This window comes from Aethalodelphis obliquidens, unplaced genomic scaffold (assembly GCF_003676395.1).
Source record: "Aethalodelphis obliquidens isolate GAN/ISIS:26980383/991018 unplaced genomic scaffold, ASM367639v1 scaffold31, whole genome shotgun sequence".
Classification (NCBI taxonomy): Eukaryota; Metazoa; Chordata; class Mammalia; order Artiodactyla; family Delphinidae; genus Aethalodelphis; species Aethalodelphis obliquidens.
This window is the reverse complement of record NW_020837975.1, coordinates 5,129,076-5,152,634: the sequence shown is the minus strand read 5'-3', so window position 1 is coordinate 5,152,634 and position 23,559 is coordinate 5,129,076. Positions and strand designations below refer to the sequence as shown.

General features: G+C 38.7%; 1 protein-coding gene and 1 long non-coding RNA gene across 4 annotated transcripts in view; one reads left to right on the top strand and one right to left on the bottom strand.

The window, feature by feature from the left end:
* LOC113630955 (uncharacterized) overlaps positions 1-23,559 on the bottom strand; it is a 62,607-nt gene that overhangs the window by 30,780 nt on the left and 8,268 nt on the right. For all 3 annotated transcript variants that reach the window (XR_003437147.1, XR_003437146.1, XR_003437145.1), the window contains exons 3-5: positions 15,834-15,967; positions 14,513-14,718; positions 2,785-2,874 (exon numbers count right to left, since the gene is read on the bottom strand). This is a non-coding gene — a long non-coding RNA (uncharacterized LOC113630955). The remainder of the gene's footprint in view (positions 1-2,784; positions 2,875-14,512; positions 14,719-15,833; positions 15,968-23,559) is intronic.
* MLIP (muscular LMNA interacting protein) overlaps positions 6,509-23,559 on the top strand; it is a 290,750-nt gene continuing 273,699 nt past the window's right edge. Inside the window, exon 1 of the mRNA XM_027126892.1 lies at positions 6,509-7,805. Coding sequence (XP_026982693.1) covers positions 7,743-7,805 — 63 coding nt within the window. The 5' untranslated portion in view covers positions 6,509-7,742. The remainder of the gene's footprint in view (positions 7,806-23,559) is intronic.

The window sequence follows — 23,559 nt, the reverse complement described above, 5'->3', positions numbered from 1 at the left end:
TGGAACAATTGGCATTTCATTTCAGGAGGACTTTCAATCTTATTTTCAAAAATCTAATCAAAATAAACAGAAGAGAAAACTCCATTTCTAGTAACCTTTTACTTGTCTATCACTTATGTCCATAGGGAAGCTTAAAGAATTTTCATCAGTACACTAAAAAGTAGATAGTTTGCTGTGCTGCAAAACTTTTCAATGCTCGACTCCAAATCTCCAGAACTGCTGAGACTTTCGTATTAAGAAATCATCTGGGGAAACTTCGCAACTCCTGTTTTCATGAAGAGGTCCTAGTGGGGATGAGGTTTACGCCTAACTCTTTTAAAATTTTGTTTCTGTATCTTGTGCCTGGGATCCAGCATTAGTTACAGAGTAAACAGTATTTTCCAAAGACTGACAGGGTCAGCTGCTCGGGGAATGTGGCCGGTGACCTCCCTGATGGATGGCCGTCCTGCAGGCTGCTTCCAAGTCAGTTGAAAGGTAAGCATTCTTTCTGTATAAGGGCACACTGCCTTGAAACGTGTTTCAGTTTCCACTGATAAAGCTGAAAGTATATCCTGGGTATATGCACGCTGTCAAAGGGCCCGGAGCCGTGACTTTGGGGGCAAAGTGATTTGTCATGTCCACACATGACAAAGCTGCTGGGGTTAGGGGAGAAGCGAGTGATGGTGTAAAATCTCATTGCTTTGCTTAGCTGCAAAGACACAGGAAAACTTAAATCCGGAACTCCTTTCTGACGTGAGAAACACACACTGGAATTCTAATATTCAAAAAGTAAAGGCTTTCATCTTTGAATCCTTTTTCCTGAAATCTTGTTAATCTTGGCTGTTGTCTTCACTCCTGAGACAGCAATGGTGTGTGTGTGTGTGTGTGTGTGTGTGTGAGAGAGAGAGAGAGAGAGAGAGAGAGAGAGAGAAAGAGAGACACTGAGTACTGGGAAGTGTATTTACTATTCAGAGGGCCTGCACATACAGCGTATATATTTTTGTATATATAAATATTTGTGTATATATAAATATCTGTGTATATGTAAATATAGTGTATATACTATATATGTGTGTGTGTATGTATATATATATATATATGTGTGTGTATATATATATATACTGTATAAATAAGGTATATTGTAGGTGCTGAGTATAGCACAGTTCAGAAAACGAAACTTGCTGGACTTGGATCCTGGGCTGATTTTTCCCAGCTTATGTGTTACAGGCTCTGGAGATAAGGATTTCGTTTCATATCAGAATCATTGCTCTTGTCAGTGTTGATTGGTGTTAGTGTTTGTTTTAAAAATCTCTCATTTTATTTTTCAGTAAGTTTTGATAAAAGAATTGCATTTTTCAGTTGCACACATTAAAAAAGATAACACTTTTCAAAGTTCTCACAGCTCTCGCTTAATTGAAATATTTTCTAATGCTCCAAACAAATGCTCTACCATCAAAGGTGATTTTGTAAAGAAAATATTCTTTTCCTTCCGTTGACTAAAATGTGTTGCCTAGAATCATTTAAAAAATTGGCCCAGAACCAAAATAAGGGATCAAATAGTATCAGAAGTCAAAAATATCATATTCCAGTAGAAAAGGTTTGTGTTTCATTGAAGACTGGTAATTACAAAGGTACAAATTTGTTAAGCTGTCATTATCATAATTATCATATAATGATATTTTGGGGTTTGCTTTTGTGTCCACTTGGCAGCTTCCACTTATAAAAAATGTTTATTACATAGTGGCAAATTCAACTTTAAGAAATTCCTCTGTTGACATTATCTTTTCACAAGATATGGGCATGTTCCTCTGGCCTGCAGAAGCCATAAAGGGGCTTACAAATGGTGACAGTGGGAGGTTAAAGTCTTTGGGTCTTTGCCTATTTGCCAGATGCACAGACAGACCGGAAGATAAGAGTCAGAAGGATTTTCTAGAATAAGAGTTCACAACTGCTGCCTGAGGGTTCACAGCGGCCAAAGCTGATAAACAGACTCAGGCAGGGATGCTGGGAAAACCAGGGAATTCTGGGGGCCAGTCTCTGTGTTTTGTTTTTCACTGTCACTCCTCCCCCTCATCCCATTGGACCATCAAACAGAGCCTCCTAGAGACATAGGCATACATTTTGAACCAAAAGCAACACCAACAGGTCCAAAGTTAGCTGTTTGAGTGAGATAAGTTCTCAGTGCTGGGTGTAATAGGAATTGCATTTGGTGTTTGAGCGCCACAGGAAACACAGCCCTGGGGTGAGATGCGGGTGGTTCTTGGGACAGGATATGGCACCTGGAGGCATGTGCTGAGTGCAGTGTCCTGGATCACTACTAAATGGGTGTGGGGTTACATGGGCTTCTGACTTAACTGTGGAGAGCACGTAGGACCCATGTCTGGGAAATGCTGTGTAGAATGATAAGAAACCCATATAAAAGGTGTTCCTTGTCTCAGAAGAGGATCCTATCTTAATAAAAAGATATTTATCCTTGGCACATACAATGAGGACGATCTTCAGCTGTCTACACCATGCTCTGCAGACATGTCATTCTTTTTTTTTTTTTTTTGCGGTACACAGGCCTCTCACCGTTGTGGCCTCTCCCGTTGCGGAGCACAGGCTCCGGACACGCAGGCTCAGCGGCCATAGCTCACGGGCCTAGCCGCTCCGCGGCATGTGGGATCTTCCCGGACCGGGGCACGAACCTGTGTCCCCTGCATCAGCAGGCGGACTCTCAACCACTGCGCCACCAGGGAAGCCCCATGTCATTCTTTTAAAAAGAAGACAGCATTTGTTTTTCATGTCTCGTGGGTGTCTACCTACCTTGTGACGTTTCAGCAGCAGAGCATTTATCTGTGCTTTTGTTGTGGAGATGAAAGATTCTTTAAATGGCAGGTGTGGGGGAAGTTACCACTATTAAACAAAACAAAACAAAACTATATTTAACTCTTGGATCCAGTAGATGAACAAGTCATTTTAATGGCTGCAAATTCTACTTTCCCCCAGTTTTTGAATATGAGCACAAAACCTGAGCAGCTGGGATTTCCCCAGCCCCACAAGGCCTATGGTGATGATGCAAAGGAATGGAGTGAGGTGGCAGTGCCTTGAAGCGAATCTCATTTGCTGAGGGTCATTTGTTTCACTTTTGAATGAACTTCTTGCTGGCCTACCGTAGAGTAGATTTTAATTTCCTGTTTGGAGCGACCCATTGCTCATATTATATTCCTGGGGAAAAATCATAAATTCCCATCTTAGAAAGGAATTATAGATCTTCCTCCTTTTTTTTTTTTAAATAATACCTTCAGTCACATACCATAACATTCATTCTTTCAAAGTATACATACAATTAAGTGCTTTTTAGCATATCCAGAGTTATGTAGTCATCATCATTATCTAATTTCAGAATATTTTCATCACCCTCAAAAACCCCATCCCTACTCACCAGCAGTCACTCCACAGTCTGCTTTTTCCCCTCAACCTCTGGCAACCATTATCTATTTCTATGGATTTTCCTATTCTGGACGTTTCACATAAATGAATCGTAATATGTGACTTTTTGTGACTAGCTTCTTTCACTTCAAGGTTCATCCACATTGCTGCATGTATCAATACTTCATTCCTTTTATTGCTGAGTAATATGCTTCTGTATGACATATCCCCTTTCATGTGTTGATAGACATTTATGTTTTCACTTTTTGACTATTATGAATAATGCTATCATGAACATTTTTTTACAAGTTTTTGTATGAACATATACAAAACTTTTAGGTATATACCTAGACGTAGCATTTCTGGATAATATTGTAACTCTGTATATAAGGTTTTGAGGGACTCCCACACTGTTTTCTAATGTGATTGTTCCACTTTGTAACCACCAGCAATGTACAAGGCTTTCTTTTACCCACATCCTTGCCAATGCTTGTTACTGTCTGTTTTGATTTTAGCCATCCTAATGGGTGCAAAATGCTGTCTCATTGTGGCTTTGATTTGGGTTCCTTAATCACAATTTTGTTGAACAGCTTTTCTTGTGCTTGTTGGACATTTGTTTGTCTTCTTTGGAGAAATGTGTATTCATATCCTTTGCCCATTTCAAAAATTGGGTTTATTTGTCTTTTTTTATTGTTGAGTTGTAAGAGTTCTTTATGTATTCTGGATACAAGTCTCTTATCAGATAAATGATTTGCAAATATTTTCTCCCATTCTCTCTGTTAATTTTTTTGCCACATTTGTTAGGACTTTGATACTATCTTTGAAGTGAACTTTTTTTCCTAGATAAACTTCACGAAGCCTGGGGAAATAATGGCACGCACTTTCACCCAGAACCTGCTTGATGGCAGACACTGTGTGAAGTTCTTTGCACCTGTTAGCATATTTTAATTTTTGTCACAACATTAAGAGGTTGATATCATCCCTTTCTTAAAGGGAGAGGGCACTGAAATTCTGAGAATTAATTTGCTCAAAGTGACCCAACTAGAAATTGGCAGAATCTGCAAATAAATTCAATTCTTCCCGCTTCTTGAGTCTACTTATTTCTCCTTTACTCTAATGGTTAGTGTTTTGAGTAAAATAAGTGAGCAATCCATATTGTATTCATCTATAGTATGATTTGCGTTGGATAAACATGCATTTTATTCCTGTGTTTCCTACCAAAAGTCTTTTAAATAATAGTTCATTAAATGTCTTGTCACATCCATTTGATACATTTCCCTCGTTTCCCCTCCTTCCCTTCCTCCCTCTTTCCTTCTTTGCTTTTTCCTTTCCTTCCTCTCATTCCTGCCCTCTTTCTTTTACAAATTCTTTATTTAGTTCTTATTATGTTCTAAGTGCCTGGATAAAGTGGTGAATAAAGCACCCTCTGGTGCTTATACAGTAGTAGGAGAGATGAACTGCAAATAAATGTTAGATATGTATAAACTTCAAATATCATGTGAAATAATAGACTGCCAGAGGTGATAAGAGCTATGAAGGAGAAAACGGCAAATGAGTGGACAGAGGGTTTGCTATTTTAGATGGTCACTGGGGAAGCTCTGGATGAAGGGAGAATGGAGCCACGTGACTCTGGAGAGAGGGCTCTCCAGTCAGGGGAAGGAGACGTGTTTGTCGTGACTGATGAACAGGAAGGAGACCCATGTAGCTCATCTCTTCTGTTGGACCAGCAAGCGGACAAGGGCTGGCTTTTGCATGGGCATGATCTTACCTAAGAAAGCCCCTGTCCCTAAAACATATGTAAAATATATTTAAGCATATCTCTGTACACAGATGGAGTAAGTGGTCCTCACCATACAGTGCTGGGGCTACAGACCCACTTGCCCTGTTGTGCCTGGGATGAGATTACTTGTTCAGAGGTGCTGAAGTGCCCAGTGGGTAGGTGCTTGGGCCAGGGGGCTTGAGTGCCAGCTATTGGCTGTGTAACTGTCTTATTTTTTCAACTGTAAAATGGGTGCATTAATTTGCTAGCGCTGCTAGTCTGTTAAGTCACAGACTGGGTGACTTTAAGAACAAAAATATATTTCCTCACAGTTCTGGAGGCTAGAAGTCCAAGATCAAGGTGTCAGCAGGGTTGGTTTCTTCTGAGGCTCTCTCCTTGGCTTGGAGATGGCCATCTTCTCCCTGTGTCCTCACATGGTCTTCCCTCTGTGTGTATCTTTGTCCTAATCGCCTCTTCTTACAGAGACACCAGTCATATTGGATTAGGCCCCCACCCTTATGACTTCATCTTAAATTAATTACCTCTGTAAAGACCCTATCTCTAAATATAACCTTATTCTGAGAGACTGGGGGTTAGGACTTCCATGTATGAATTTTTTGGGGAACACAATTCATCTCATAACAACGGAGAAAATAGTAGTATCTACCTAGAAGTGTTTAACAAACACCAGAAAGAAGTAGGCAGAATAGTATCTACCTTCTAGAAGTGGTTTGGAGAATTAATTGAGGTAATATATGGAAAGTCTTAAAGCCGCTCCTGGCACATGGTGAGTGCTATGGGACTGGGCTATGTAAGAGTGCTATAATATCTTATTTATATACAGTCACGTTTACATTGTGAGTTTGTTGGGGAAGAAAAGTAGAGATTGTATCTTTTCACTTTATTATTGTTTTTATTCATTATTTTTTAAAAATCTGCCTGAATCTAGGGTAATCTTCACCCATTATGTATACTCAGTACATGTTTGTTGAATTAAACTTTCCATCCCTCCCACTGGCACTGGCATGTCCCTGTCATTATACCTGTTATCTTCTCCTCCAACCGGCTCTGCATCCTACCATCCCCCTACTCCCAACTGGATCCTGAATTTCACCTTCCGGCATTACACTAGCAATAACTGTTTCCTTTTGCAGCCATAGCATGCCTTTTTTTTTCCTAGAGAGATTTTGGAAGTTCCCTTCACATAAAATTTCAACTCTTGCCTTGATTTTGACATATACCAATCTTGCCTGCTATTCAGCCTATAAGACTTCATTGCAAACGTATTAGGACAACATGTGTGATTCCCTTTCTGGATCTCAGAGGTGAGCCAAAGAGGGAAGCCCCTTTGGCCCATGAATCTGATAGACCATTTCTGAATTCTCATCCTGAAGCAGGGCTAGCTAGGTTTATTTCTACTAAATGTTTCACTTCTGGAATCCTCAGCCCTTCCATCCTGATGCAGAATAAGCTCTAGAGCAACCCTGCCTGGCAATAGAGAACCAGCTGTAATCATGCTAAAGGACAGAGCCTCATAACTCATTTCCTAAAATGTTTCCTAAAAGTGGAGGAAAAACCGATAGGTAATTTGAGATACGATCACAAACAGTTGTGAAAATGATGTTTGAAAAGGCTGAGAGACTAGGCCACCGTAGAGATCAGTCTTAGCTTACTCTGAAAGCCATTTTTATGTTTTATTGCCATTCGCATATGTAGTTTGCTGCAAAAAAAAAAAGAACAAAAAACCCCGGAGAGCTAATTACCACAGTTAATTTTCTTTCAAGCATGTAACACTTTCTAAAGAATTCTGAGAACATTTGTTCCATTGGAAAAATGAATTTCATCTTCTCTGTCATAACTTTGTTCCCAGTAGAAAAGCCAGGATAATGAAGAAAAAATCAGTTTTGTGAAGGAAAACACGTTCCTTTCACAACACTTTCCTGAAGTTTCTAAATATCATTTGCCCACTTTTCATGGAATAAAACTGACACCCATTGAATATATGTGTTGTGTGTCTGAATAGTTTTAATTAGTTATCCTTTGAACTTCGCTTTAAGTGACTTTTTAAAGTTTTGAGCTACAAAATAATGCATAAGTGTCTAGACTACCGGGACCCAAATTGGAATTTGGAAGAATGGGACTGGCTGATTCATATTTGCTATATGACCATCACATTTGTCCTTTTAAAATTGATTTATTAGGCCCATATTCTAGAGTATATTTTATTGTGCTGCAATGGCTACTAATGAATTCTTTGATAGTGGCTTTTTGTCACAGACATCTTTCTTGACTCAGGTAACCTAACGTGTTGGGATAGTCTCCTGTTGGAGAGTTTGCTGTTACATCAAGTGACATTTATCATTATCTAAGGCCAGCTGCCTGACTTCTCTTCAGTGCTCTGTTTATGGGGTTTGAACATCTATAAATGGAAACACTAGCTAACCAGAAATTATCGCCAGGGCTTTCTGATAGTGTCCTGGGCTCTCACAAGTTGGAATGTCCTGCAATATCTAACGCGTAAGCACGTCACATCGTTTTCTAGACAGAATCGGAATCTCACTTTTTCTGTCTCTCTCTCTCATTCTCTTTCAACATGGAATTTGAAAAGCATGAAAAAGGAAGCTTATTAAACCAGAATTTAGAGGAGAAACTGACGGTAAGACTGGTGAGATTTTGCAAACACAGCTTTATGATGTGACTGACGGAGTAAAAATTGGCTGTCATAGTTTGGAAAAGTTGTACCAGGCAGCCTATGTTTCCATGTTTTTCTGGTCAACAACCTTGAAATGAATGAATTTCAAGGGCTTTACTGAAAACAATGTAATAAAATTATTAATGCATTGTCATTACCAGAATGTGGGCAAATTTGATTTACTTAATGATGTGGTTTATCTCCATTTTTAAAACCAGAATCCACTTATTTTGAGCCCTTGTTGTGATTGTCTCAATACTGGGAGATTATTGTCTTTACTGATATGAGGTTTAACGAATGTTCAAAGCCCAGTTTCTCTCAGAGATACCAGGAATATGTGTCAGGGGAAATATAAGAATTATGGACTGTTTTAATGTTTTATGGAATAAGTTAATGATCTTCTGGTGTAAGGATGAAGTTCACTCTTCAAAAAGTTTTTAGTTTTTGGCTATAAAAGTTGTAAAAGTAGCTTTACCTTGATGTTAAGAAATTCAGTGTCAATGAACATAGTGGTCACTTCTATTTGCTCAAAGGTAAAATATACTGTAACCTAGAGTAGAATGTATTGTTCACGGTCCACCTGATGAGTGTAGGAGGCTAATTATGTTTGTAAAGTTACTGTGGCTTCAGAGTTAATGTTAGAACAGGGCCGGCTAATTTTAAAAGCAGTGCAAGTAGCAAAAAGTAAAACCATATTGGGTTTAAGACCATGGCTTCTTAAACTCGTGAGACTGCATCGTTTTGGATTTCTGACGTTCAGATGTATGCACTAGTAGTGATATTCTTGAAAGATAGAAAGAAGAACAATACTGGGTTGAAAACTCTTAAGGTGTATTAGAATTTCAAGGTCTTGAAGAAATACATTGGATAAAATACAACCTTTTCTTAAAGGATTTGGGTCATTTTGAATATCGACTGTGGACCTCTATTCTAGGTGGTTGTTTAAACATGTCATGGTCATAGACTACTTTGCTTTTTGACTGTTTTGAAAAGCCATGTATTGTTGTAGAACTAACCAGGGGTTTTGAGTCAGAAAGATCTGGTGCAAATGCTCACTCCATAACTTCTAAATGTAGGACGCTGGGATTTTGTTTAAGCTATTTGAGTCTCAGTTAACTTACTTGTTGATGGGGAGCAGTAATACCTAATTTGAAGGCTGTCATGAGCATTAAAAACTATAATGTATGTGAAGTCCCTCAGCTGAGACTGATGTTTTCAAACTGTTCCTGGCCTGACTTACTTAGCAAGTACATACCCAGGGTTTGTTTATATAGAAAGAGAAAGCTGAAATGCATTTCAAAGTAAAGGGAAAACTCAGATATGTTAACCATAATGGCTTAGTGGTTATAAAACCTTGATGGAACCAGATAGAGGGTAAATAAAACACGAATAAGAGTTGCTATGAATTAACGTGAAATTTGACCTAGAGCTCCCTGGCAATCTCTTACAGGAAGTTTTGCAAGTAACATAGTGGATATGGGGCACCTGAACGAAAGTGAAAATGATCTCTTGGTGTACAAAAATTTCACTGCCTGGGAGGTCACACATTCTGCATGCCGGACTCTACCTGGAACACATCTATGAATCTAGAAATGAGCAAAATCCTCTCCTTAGAGGGAGTAGCTGCCACAGAGTTCATGGACTTGACTCTGGAGGGGAAGCCTAGGTCTGGCCTCTGATTTATTTCCAGAAGGCTGGAGGAAGATCTGGGGCCAATCAAAAGACAGCAGAATATCCAATCTGTGCTGAGCAGAAACTGTTCTCAGGGAGGGAGGGAACACAGTAAATAAAGTTCAGTACTTGGGGAAGTTACCTGTACAGATAAATAGATAAATAATAAATAAGTAAAATTCAGGCCAGAAATTCTGACTACTCTCTGAACTTTTTCTTTTAGATTATTAAAGGCGTCAACAAAGAATTTCACTTACATTGATCTTCAACTGAAATTTCTTAACAAAAAGGAACAATTCATGTATTAACATAGTAAAAATGGTCATGCACTTCAGGGCATTCTGACATCAGAATGGTTTCTTTCTCTAAAAGATGATAAGAACAAATAGATCTCACACATAAGTCCAATAATTTCTATCACATTAGTATAATATATCTCAAGAGACAATTCTATCTCCCAAGCAATAAATGTTCAGTAAGTATCACAAAAATAATGATAATGAGAAGGGTATTGCATCCAACTCATTTTATATTGATGCTTGTTAGAAGCAAATTAACATAGTAGTCAGTTGCTGAATATCATCAATATTGCTTTTTTGAGTAAAAGTAACTGAGATTGAGAAAGAAATTTGTCATCTGACAGTTTTTTTAAACAGGTTGTATCTAACATAAGAAGCTAAAAACTTGTATTTTAAATAAAATTCTATCTTTAATATTTAAAATTTTTTTGACTTATTTTAAATTTGAGGGTGAAAGACTTATCTGATGCCATGCAGATTTCCTTAGAATCTCACAAAAAGCATTCTTCTCAATTTTAGGAAAAGCGAATCCTGCCACTTTTAAATACAATGAAAGAGAAAAGACACTGAAGAAAAAACTATGGGTAAAATATAAAAACACAAAGTATACATTTAAAAATTCTGTGGTAATTCAGTGAAGGGTAGCACTTTAAGGTTATTTTAGTTATCAATTCATAGGTTCATTAATACAAAAAAATTAATTATTTTCTAAGAAGAAATCTGTTAGCAAATAAAACACGGAACTGCTGTTTTGGTTATAATTCCTGTTGTTATTAACTGATGACAAGTTTGAGTTTTGTTTGGAGCATCTTCAGAGATGCAACCTAGTGTCTATTAGGTAGGATTGTCCTCAGAAAGAAACAAAAAAGAGGCTTTCAGATCAATACACATTCCTGAATGCCTAGTTGGAATAAGACAGGTACTAAGGGCTGCAGCAGAACACGCATGATAAAGAAAGTCTTGGCCATCAAGGAGATTATTGTTTTGATTATTTGTTAGTAGATTATAAAAGAATAATGGTAAGTTTTAGTAGCTTAGACGTATTCTAAGTGTACAAAACAAAAACATTCCAAATTATTTTTTCTCACATAGACTAGGGACAGCAAGATTATAATTACCCATCAGAATGTCTTAGCAATGGGAACAGTTGTAAAGCATTTTATGCAGTAACATATTTCATTTCATTATAAATGTCTACTGTTGGAGGAGGTCATGGGGAGGACATGACCTCTGGTTGACCCAAGAGAAGGACCCGGGCAGTGGAAATCTCCTCACCCCTCCCCTGTCCTTAGAATGTTCATTCTGCCCACAGTTCCCACCGTGGGAGCTGTTCCAAGGATGCAGCCTTGAGAGGAACGTGATGCTGAGACCAGCTGGGTGGTACCATCTGACTGAACCCAGTTACGACCGCTCTATAAACTCTTAAGGTTCTGGCAAGCGATCCAGGGGATCCACGCCTCTTGCTGATGCCCGAGACAAGCCTGGTATATAAGTTCCCTGCTTATTAAACCTGCTACCCACCAATCTGGAGGGTCTGCCTCTTCTCCAGTCTCTCCTTGCCCTCCCTGCATGGGGGCCAATTTCAAATTTCACCCAGCAAGCTCCCAAGGCTTCAAACCAACATCTATATATCTATTTTTCTAACTGTATCTAACTAGGGTCCCTGGTAACAGGTACTCAGTAGGAGCTGACATACCTGAAAAAAAAAAGTGTATACTGCTGATGTTTTTGGTGAGTTATCTAGAGATTATTTTCAGTATAGCTTGAGTGTTGTTTCTGATCTATACGTAATTCCAGACAAGATAGCATCACATAATACAATAAGTGGTAAATTTAGGGTTGTAATTCTCTGGAGGTAAGGTACTGAATCTCTCTATCTTTATATCATAATTGATTGCCTTAAATCCTTAATAAACTAATTTTGGTGATGACCAAAATGAAGGGAAATGAAAACAAATGAATGAACAATGTGACATCTCCTTTTCTTTGACATTTGATTATTTATTTTGAAAACTTTCTTCCATTTCTTTGCATTTGTAAGAGTGGATCAATGACTCTTGCTGTGTTCTGGATTTTACTGAGAAAGTTGCCTTGGATGTCCATTGTGTCTGATCATTTTGATGGTAGAGGATGTGAGTTAATTTGTTCCCAAACCTTAACTCCTCCATGCTGCTGGCTCGTTTGTTTTTATGGGTGGCACCATCATGGAGCTTGGTAGGCATTTGGGCATCTCTAAAAATGCTGCCGGTCTCTCGGGCATGTCTGTGGTGCCTACTATGCATTCTATACCCCTATTTGGCACCCCTGCCAAGATAGCCCATTCGTCATCAGTATATTTTGAATTCACTATTCCCTTTTCTCCAGAGAGGGCCAGAGCTCTGTAATAAGTTGACACCCAGCATACTCTGTGGAAATAATTATTTTCAAGAAACAGATGGGCGGTAATGAACACGATTTTATAGTAAATGCCTCAATAAGCATCCCTCGACTGGAAGGCAAACAGGAAACTCAGAACTAGGGTTCTCTGAATTTCTGAGCTCAGTGTCACTTCTGAATTTTTAGTGAGATCAGTTACGTTGTTCCCATGACTTATGGGGATAAGAACTCTCTGAGAACTCAGTAAAGGGGATACAGGCTTGATCAGTCTGTACCAGGTATTCAGGAGTTCATTGATTAAGACATGCTCTCCAAAGCACTGAAACAGCCCTCAAGCATTATGAGTAGTAAGAAGAGTCTGGTTTCACCCTGGCTGAAGATGCATAGTTGCAAAGAGTAACCGTGAATCCTGATCGTTTGGCAGATCAAAGTGAAAAACTAAATAATGGCTCTTAAAGCACTCTTTCATAAGAAATAATCCCACTCTAAGCTCTCTCTGTCCTCCTCTCCATAGAGTTAGTAACAAATGTTTAAAAATTCCTGAAGAATATGTAGCATGAAATAAAAAAAGGAGGGAAGAGACGAGATGCCATGACGGTGGTGGATCACAGGAATCAATGGGAAATCCACTAAGCAGTGGGAACAGAGTCTTAATGGGCATCATTGCAGAATGAGGTGAGACTGGGAAAATGATGAGTTAGGGTAGGAGAGGGCATGCAGGTGTTCTGAGGACCATCCTACCATATCTATGAAAATCAGAACAGAGAACCTATGCCTCTGTGTGTGTGTGTGTGTGTGTGTGTGTGTGTGTGCGTGTGTGTGTGTGTGATTGTATGGTGCTGAAGACTTCTTATTCCAAAGAAGAGGCCTTCTTCCCTCTTCCTAAGTGCCATCTGGTGTGGTGAAAAGCATGTTGTATTTGAGTCTAGGACCAGTATTGGTGGGAAAGTTGTTTGTGTGGCTTTTGACAAATCACTTAACCTTTGGTGTCCTTATTTACAAGGTGAGAGGCTGGGTTGGATTTTCCAAGATTGCTACTCTGTCTAAAATTTTATGAGTCTGTAGAAAAATACCCTTTGGCTGTGTGCTGATTAAATCCTTGCCATACCAAACAATGCCTCTTTACACAAACATTGAAATCGTTAATATTTTTATGTCATCACTGACCGAATGTAAAATGTAAAACAGAAGTCCTTGTGATTAGATTAAACCTTCCTTGCAGTAGGACGTTCACAGTTCAGTACTCACGCATTGAATTGCATATATTTTCGATGTTTTCACTGAGAAGTGAGAAATGACAAAGATTTGAGAAGATTTGAGGACTGAATCATGCAGGAAAATTATGGAATAGATGGAGAAGGAAGCATGTAAATGCCTCAATATTAATATTGAGATATTATCGAAATAAGGCATTCTATTTTCTTACGATATTACATAAAATAAAGGGGACACTTTATTTTCATCGGGAATAACAATTTAGAAAATATGAGCTCTGTGTTTTAAATGTTATTTCTAAGATGGTTTGTTTAGGGCGTATTCATTCCCTTTTGTAGTTCTCGCTGCTCCCTGCAATGTGCCTGACACAGATAACTTGGTCCCTTTGCAACTCTAATTTTAGTCTCTTTTGCAACTCTAATTTTAGTCCCTTTTGCATCACTGAGGTTGGGGAAAAAGTAGATTGCACACGAATGGCAAAATCCTAGTCACCCTTATGATTTTTCTTTTCCCTTGAAGAAAAAATGAGGGCTGTGCCTGTTAGAACCCAGGGCGGGGAGGTGAAGAGTAAAGTGAAACTGATGAGGATCCAGATTTATACCTTATGGTTCACACGAAGTTCTCGAAGCCATCCAGTCTTTTGAAAACCACTGCTAATTAAAGCAGTGTCTGCTGATAATGTAAGTCTGAGATGCACTGTTTGAATGGATCTTTTGCTAGAGCTCTGTGTGATGGTGAGTAACAGAAGAGGGATGGATGACAGGCTTTAACCGAGCTGTGATTTCACAGTGACATTTATAATACCCTGTACGTGTGGTGAGATAGTTCCTAGGTTCTCATTGTGGGAATTACAGTAACTTACCTAGCCAGCTCTGTTCTGAGTATGGCTCCCCCCAGGAAATGACAAATAGGCTGCTGTATTAGTGATGGAATTATATTTGAGAGCCATGGGCTTTATTTTGCTATCTGATCTTCATAAAAATAAGGAGATGATTTTTTAAAATGGCAAGAGAATGTCTGTGGTTTAACTGCTGGTTTCTCTCTTTTATTTATAACCTATTTTTCTCAAGGGTCCTTTCATCAATTTCCTTTTCAGTTAGTGGGCGTTACCTTGCATGGGTAGCTTCTCGGGAAGACCTCATCCCAGATTGTTCTCCGAAACAAGCTGGATGTCAGGATGTAGCCATTCAGAGACCACTTCATGCTCTTAAATACTGACTTGATGACATTTATTTTTGGAGCAGATGAGAGAGCCCATAGGATTGCTTTCCTGAACCTGGTATAATTTACTGGGATATCACGTCGTCATGGGGAAGCTGAATGAGAAAAAGTCAGCATGAATTAATAAGCTTATCACAGGGAGTGGGGAACTCCTTTAGAAAGTGTGAAGGAAATATGGAAAATCAAGTGTTTCCATTTCTGTTTTGTTTTTCCGGTGGAGCTCAGCTTTCAATCTGGGAATTCCTGTATGCTTTTTTGTTCTAATTGCTTCTCCTTATTTATTCATTCATTCATTCATTCGTTCAGCCTGGGAGTCCTCTGCATGTAGCTTGCTGACCTCGTGGCTGCCCGTACTCCTTTGCAGGGGGTGTGGAAGGAGAAGGGGGTGGGGTGGGTCTAAGAGACCTCCAATGAATTCTCTCCTTTGCAAATCTACTACAGTCATGCCCTGTGGAATTTGCCTTCCTTGACTCTTGTGCCTCCAGGGTTTGGAAAGGCATCTTTTAAGGGTCCCTTCTCGGCTGCAGCTCTGCTTCATAGAGCAATACACCTCCATCTCCTTTTTATCTTCTACAAATTTACAATATGGTTTTTCATGCTGATTCCCCTCCCATGCCAGATCTCTTACTGTTGTGGGTTTATTCTTTTAAATTCCTTTCCTCTCCTTTTAATGAGGTGCACGGAAGGATGTGAGGGAATCTCCTGGGTTCCATCAGCCATCCTGAACCAGAAGACCCTTGACTTATTTTTAAAGCTCTTCCTCAATGCTTTGTGTTGGAAAATCTTTTCAATAGGTAGGGAGTGTTGGAAACATACTGATTCTTCACTGAGAGAGAGGCATTATGTAGAAGTGTTGTATAAGCTATGGTACATGGCATGCCAAGAAATATTCTGAGCATATAACTAAAAGAATTATGCTGTTTCTAAAAGTTTGAAAATTAAGAAAGTTATAGTTTTGACCCTTCTTTTTGTGCCATAGTGATCGTGATGGTTAAATTCAGGGACTCTGTGGTGAGGACTCTTGTGTGTTCAACCTATGTCAACCTATGTCAGCTTCAGCTTCCTTATCTGTAAAATGGGATGTGACTTGCCTCCCAGAGCTGTTATATGGACTGGAAATAAGGAAATTTTGGAAAAGCACTTGCACACAAGAAGCCTTCAATACACGGAGCCATTAGACAAATGAGAATCGCAGTGGGGTATAACTTACTTCTTGCATCTGGTGAAGAAACCCTGGACTTGTACTTGGGATTTGTCCTCTGCAGAGGGAATGTGATCTCAAACCAGAGGCAATGCTGAGGAAGTGTGCCATCATCAGAACTCGAAGTTTTAATTTTGTCTGTCCTGGAAGGAGGACAAAGTTCCAAAAGTAAGAGCATTTTAAAAACCTGGTGCCCATTCTGAAAGACATTATGGCTTTGTCTCAGCAGAGGATAATTACATTACATTAATGTAAGTACTATGTAGGAGTAGAACAAATGGCTAAATTGTGAGGTACAAATAATTAGGACATACCTAATACAATTAATAAAAAATATACCAATGACTGCTAGACTTATCAAGGTGGGGTGTTTGTAGGAGGGGAAGAATAGAGGTAAATAGGAAGGCATCGTAGTGCGTGTGTGTGTAGAATGTTTAAAAGAAGAACAGAAATATGGTTAATAGTGCTGTTTGGTTGAAAAAAGTTTTAAATCCAGAAACTATTCTGTTCAAGAGATCATAATTTAGGTCTCTCACCTTCATCTGGCATTTTTCTTCCTTGTACATAATGTATTTTCCTGGGAAACCAACACCACCAATGGTTCATTTATTTTTTTATTTAAGAATTTTTCTCTAAAACATATAGTTCCTATACTACAAGTAGGACTTATACTGGCACAACTTTTCTGGAACATAAAACGTATCAAGGCTTTAAGCGCTTACGTAGCTACTGGCCAGGTCATTTTACTCCAGGAATTCTTTGAAGCAAAGAAATATACAAATATTAGTTATACTAATGTTTATTACAATGTTGTTTTGTAAAAGTGAAAATAATGGACACAGTAGGGAAATTAGTTACTAATCTATGATAATATCATATGAGGAAATTTAAGGGCAGTGGTATAGTGGACAATATACTCCATCTCTTCCCTACAAAAATTCAGATATTATACAGTGTGGAATGAACGAGTCTTTTATGGACCCTCCACATTGGCAGGACATTAACATGCAATCAGTGAATATATTTGTGTAGCACATCTCTTAATAGTCTAAACAAAGACAGCAATACTGTGTATTGAACTATATTTTTCAGTTTTACTGAAATTTCAAATAGCTCAGAGTGATATTTTTTTCATAATAACCTCACGTTTTAATGATCCTGCTGAACTGATGAGATTGAATCAGAGAAGAATGCAAGGTAAACTGATATTTGGTGCACTATTCTTCACCTGAAAGCAGACTTGTAGACATCTGGTGAGTTTTCATCTTTCGGTCAAACAGCCTTGGGCCACCAGCAGACTGCAAACCCCCCAAGGTCAGGAAGTTGATTTTCATGGCACCAAGGGCTGTGCCTGATGTATACCCAATAAATCTCAGTTCAACTGCCCAGGTGTGACTTTTACGTGTGTCTGTGTGTGGGTGTGCAATGCACTTTGATTTCATAGGTAGCAGGGATCACAGACTAAGCCTACACTGAATTCATCCTAAGATTCAGCCATGTCTGGAGAGCTGGTAGCTTGGCACTTTCAAAGGACTGTTTTTAAGAGACACTGAAAAGCTTCCCAGTGAAAGACTTATCCCCAAGTCCTCGGGGAAAAGACAGATGAGATTCTTATGGTTTTGTTCATAGAAAATAAGGGACCCTGAGTATGGCAGGTGGCCTCCCCTTCTGGCTGACCTCCAACTCGACCTCAGCAGTTTTGCTTGTGAGTAAAAATGGACAGAGTTGTCTTCCATGAAGTCTTTGAGCAGCGTAGAAAGCACTAAATGCCGGTGTGCTGGGTGCTGGCAGCTTCGGCAAAGGCATCAGCATCCTCAACGCAGAGCCCTGGACACCTTGGTGTGGCCGTCAGTGGGCAGTGATGGCATTGGTGGCAGAATTGTAGATTTTGGCACTGGTGACAGCATTGCCAGAGTGTGACAATAGGCCAGCATGTGACAGGAGGAAAGTGGCAAACTTCAAATGTGAGCTAAACCACTAGTTCGTTGGAGCAATGAAAGAATGACAGAGGCATGGAACTTTCTTAGAGTGGGTAGAAATATAGCCACAGTGATACGATTTTTAATACCATTTAAAATAATTAGTTGGACTTCATTTTTGCTCCAAGTACAGGTTGGGTTTACAAGTCCCTTGTGAAAATTAAGTACTATGAAAAATGGCGATTAATTAGATATTTTCAGATACCAGGAACCTCTACCACTGGCAGTTATGTTTAACGAGATGCTTAGGATGTCAATAAAATCTGCGCTATCCTTTGAGGATTACTATGTTTATTTTTGAGGAGTTTATATTTTGCTAAGATTCATTTTCTTTTTCTACCAAATACCAGTGCTGCGAGGTAGATTATCCCTAACCTACTCTGCAGTATAAATTGTAGACTCTGGATGAAGTATAGCGTATCTATTCTGGAGGTATCTGGAATCCTTGTGCGTTTGGCTTTGGTTTGTTTTTATAATACTTGAGATGTAAAACGGATTGTTTTTGGGTTCCCATGTATTTAAAGTCCTAGGTAAAATTTTAGGATGATACTTACCCCTCGCCTTCACCCCCTTCCCCCCTTTCCCTTCTCCCCTTCTCCCTCTTCTTCTTTCGCTCCTCTCCCCCTCTTCCACTTCCCCTTCGTCATTGTTCTCCTCATCCTGTCCTCCTCCTTCTACTCGTCCTCCTTTCTACCTTCTTCTTCTTTGTCTTTGGATGTCCAAATGTTCCAGCACCATTTATTGGAAAGGCATATATACTCTAATTATCCATAATAGAAAGAATCCCACATACTATAGATTCTCTTTATCACCAGGGAAATATTTCATCATCTCAACAACAGCCACCCATACTACTAATACTTACATATTTTTGCTATGACCTAGGCATCGCTGTTTATATATATATATTTATATTTATAAATATAATATATATTTATAAATATAAATATGTTTATATATAATATATATAATATATATGTTTATAAACATATATATGTTTATAAACATATATATGTTTATAAACATATATATATGTTTATACACACACACACACATATGATGTATAGCTCTACACAATAACCCCCAAATTTGATATTATTTCTGCTCTACTTTTATGTATGGGGAAACCAAGGTAAGAGAAATTAGTTACACAGTTAGTAAATGGTGGAGCTCATGTCAGACCCAGGCTGTCTCCAATTGCATGCACCTAACCACCATATCATGTTGCCTTTAAACTCAGTTTTCTTTATGGTTAAATTTGCACAAGAATACATTTTGGGATAAATGTATGTAACATTATTTGCTTTCTAATTAGTGTTTGGGTCCAAATAACAAATAATGCTCCTATAGGAACACTAAGAATGATGGACTGAAACATTAGTTTAATTAAAGACTCAGATGGACATGATTACTGTTTTAGAAAGATTATAGGAAATATTTTCTGAATGAGGCATTTGCAATATTTTGCAAGTCTGAACTTTATAAGAACTTACTCTGAGATATCCTTCTACCTGAAACTTTATAACTTTAAAGAATGACAAGATAGTTTCAGGGGAACTTTTCTCATTTTTATGACCAACCATTTTAATTTCCTCTATGGTACTATTGGTATTTATTTGTAAGTATCAGAGTTCTTTATCTGATGGACAGATTTTTTAATTCTTATTTAATCAGGGTGACCATGTGATTTACTATTCAAACAGGGATCCTTTTGAGGGTAAAAGGGGGCCCTATTAATAATTGCTTCATGACCACAGGCACTAACCAGGACTGTCCCAGACAAGCCAGGGCACATGGGCAGCCGATATTTAACTTACACATGCATGGAGACCAGGGAATCAATGATTCCAGGGGTCAGGGATGGCTTCTAGATTCTTGAAAAGTTGAAAGCATTCTCTAACAGATAAATGTCGTTTGCTTCTGTTCTTAGCAAAAGGACAATTTGAATCCACTTACCGACATTCTTTTTAAGAGCTTGAACTTAGCTTTCCTTTTTGTGTATCAGGTTATCTTGTGTGACAGAGATAGAGATGATCTTTTATGTCATTGCTTCAGGGCTACAGAGTTAGTGGTGCAGCCATTGCCCCTGACCGTGAAGAGAGAGGGAGAGCTCAGCCTAGTTTTCCTAAATGTTGGTTAATTTCACTTGTGAAATGAGAAGAATCCAGTAAGAGAAAGAGAAGGGCCATAAACAAATAGCTGCAGTTTTATCAATTTCCCAGTGGATAGAATATTATATCACTTTATTCAAAGGTGTGGAAGCATTTTGTTCAAAGGTGTAAATGGTATTCTTTTTTTCCCCCAGCATCACAAATCTTGTCATGCTGTTACTAGGGAACATTAAATGTTGCTCTTTTCCTTGGCCTCTTGTTCTCTGAGTGATGCCAAGTGGAATTGTGGAAAGAATGAGGAAAGCTTGACGATCAATTTAAGCATGGCTGGGACAAGTCACTTAACTTCCCTGGGTCTCAATTTCCTTATTGGTAAAAAGAAAATATTAAACTGGATCATTTGAGGTTCCTCCCAGTTTTAATTTATGTGATTCTATGACCTCCTGAGAGGGTAGAGCTTAGATTCTTGAAAGTTCTGATGGACATACCATGCCTAGATTTCATGCCTCACCTACAGAAAGGGGAAAATTCGAATCCTTCTGGGGTATTTACCACAGGGAATGACACTTGTACAAGTATATTTAATTGTTGAGGTTGGACCTTTAAAAGCATAGGTCTGTATACCGTAAGAGAGCCATGTTATGAGGTCCCCACGCTGCAGTTAATAAGAACGGGCAATGTAGAAGAAGTATTGGTCAAAGATGAAAACATTTGCAAAAAAAGAACAGTTTATTGGTTTAAAAAAAATGCCAGTTTCTCTCTCAGAATATTTGAGTTAGCTTAGCCAACCTAGTGTTCTTAGGGACAAAGGGATACTATACATGGTGGTGAAGAGCCCTGGCTTGACAGTCACACTGACGTAATTCCTGGCTCCCACGGTTCACTGTGTCATGTGGGGCATTTAACCTTGTCAAGTGTATTAACTTGTAATGAAGTTTATTAACTGCTTTAAATGTCAGACTCCTTGTCTGTGAAGGGAAGATAACAATAGCGCTCATAACAAAGGGTTATTGTTACAAATAACACATGTAAAAATCTTGATACCTATTTCCCTGTAATTCCAGCCAGTCGCTAAAGTTTTAATGGGAAGATTCTTAGGCTAATTTACTTGTATTAGGAGGGTAGTCTAAATAGGTGTTATAAGTAGACCCAAATATATTGACTTAACGCTATGAAAATTAATTTTTCTCTCACACATCAGTCCTGGAAGGAGGGATGTGGGAAGAGAGGTTTCCAATATGGTCCCCAGTGAGTACAGAGTAGAAACAGACACTTTGTTGTCGGGGCATCAGAGATGGGGGAGAAACACACAGACCCTCTTGGGAATGTGTGGATAATGCCAGGACTTACGAATGTTGTTTTGAGAGAGGAGGAAAGTGGTTGCTAGGGTCTGGGGCATGGGAGAAATTGGGAGATATTGGTGAAGGAGTACAAACTTTCAGTTATAAGGTGACTAGGGTCTGAGGATCTAGTGTATAACATGGTGGTTATAGTTGATAACACTGTATCATATAGTTAAAATTTGCTAAAAGAGTAGAACTTAAATGTTCTCACCAAATGGAAAAAAAGATAAATAGGTAAGATTCTGGAGGTGTTAATCAGGTTAATGGGGGGAATCATTTCACAATGTACACGTGTATCAAACCATCACAGTGTACACTTTAAATGTCCTACAATTTTATTTGTCAATTACAACTCAGTAGAGCTGGAAAAAATGTTCCTTCAGTGTTACCCTTTGAGAGTCACAGGGACATAGTAAAAATCTGTGATTCTTACTGATCTTGTCCTTGGTTGACACACAAGGCAAGGAGTAATCAAAAAGTTTGGGCAGTCGCTTATACGTGGAATCTAAAATACGCCACAAATGAACTTATCTATGGAACAGAAACAGACTCACAGACATAGAGAACAGACTTGTGGTTGCCAAGTGGGGGAGGGGGTGAGGGGAAGGAAGGATTGGGAGTTTGGGATGAGCAGATGCAAACTATTATATATAGAATGGATAAACAGCAAGGTCTTACTGAATAGCACAGGGAACTATATTCAATATCCTGTGATAAACCATAATGGAAAAGAATATGAAATATATACGTATATGTATAATTGGATCACTGTGGTATACATCAGAAATTAACACAACCTTGTAAATCAAATATATTCAATAAAATTAACAACAAAGTTTGGGAGTTGGAAGGAGGTCTCTAATAGGCTGCATTACTTTTTCCCATTTCATGTTCTGCTTTCGTTCTTACTTGATTGATAATTCTGTGTGTGCTCTGCAAAGGACAGGTAGTAAAGTTCACTGTGTTTCTATGATCCTGAGAGCTGGAGGACATTTTATACTGCTCCAGCTGCACATATATGAATTCCACATGCTTGGCATCTGGAATCTTGCCAATCTTCCATTGCTTCCCTGGATTAGCTCTGTAACCCAACACAATTAAGTGGGTCCATATAGGGAATTTCCTCTCAAAGGACATCTGTAAGTCACTAAAATTGAGTGTATGCTTTTGTGTATACGTAGGGGTGTGTGTGTGTGTGTGTGTGTGTGTGTGTGTGTGTGTGTGTGTGTGAGTGAAAGAGGGGAGAGAGAGAGAGAGAGAGATTTAAAGCACAGTGAGAGAGGTCTTGATAGATACCTCCAAACTAACCTTTTTCCCCCATCATGATTTTGGGTTAAGGAAGTGTTGTTGTGAAGTGACAACGTCTATTACAAGGGCAGGGGTGATATGTTCATCCTTGGGGGGATTTATAGAAGTTTGTCAGGTTTGTTGAGAAAGCAAAATGTCAGCAGGCTTGGGGGTGCCTTTTGAAAGGGGAAAGATCATTCTGATAAAGAGATGGATGGTTATCGCAAGGAAGATTGGGGGTAAAGGTCCCAACGAAGTTGCAAGTGCTGAGGGCTTAAAATATCACGTTGGATTTAGAGGTGGAATCACAGTTCTGGTGCCTTCCAGCTATGGTGTTGTCTTCGGTCACTTTTTTTCAGTGAACCTTAAGTTTCTCTTTTTAAGTATTGTTGCTAATATCTACTGATGATATTTTTATGATTTAATGGGAGATTAAATAAAGATACCACCTAGATCAAGGTGTATGGTGTTCAGAAAATTCTCGTTTACACCTCCCCTGACTCCCCTGCTCCCTTAGAGTTCTGCTGAGGGTCAGCTCTGGTCCTGACATGTGGCCTGAGTACCCATCAAATACATACTAGACTATTGGATATGCCCTCGGATGTGTCATCAGTAGACTTGTTCTCTGATCTGACTCCAGTCTAAGTTAAGGTTACTGGTTTCATAGTGAGGTTTTCTCTTACGTATGGTTGGAAGAATTGAAGCTCCTTGAGATAGAAATGAAGATCTCAGAAGGCTCTCATTAATTCATGGTGTTTTCTAGAAGACTGGCTGCCAAAACTGATTTGTGGATGACTGCTTGTCTGTGACAAGGTTTTACTCACTCCAGAGTAAATGAGAAAAATAAGAACAATGCAGTCTCCTTCATAAAACAATTTATGTTTGTTCAATTTATTTAATGGATTGTCCTTTTTATGGGGAGTGTACATCTTTTCTCATTTTTTTGTTTTTAAAATTTTCTTTCTACTTATAAAATGATGATGAATCTTTTTTTTTTTTTTTTTTTTTTTTTTTT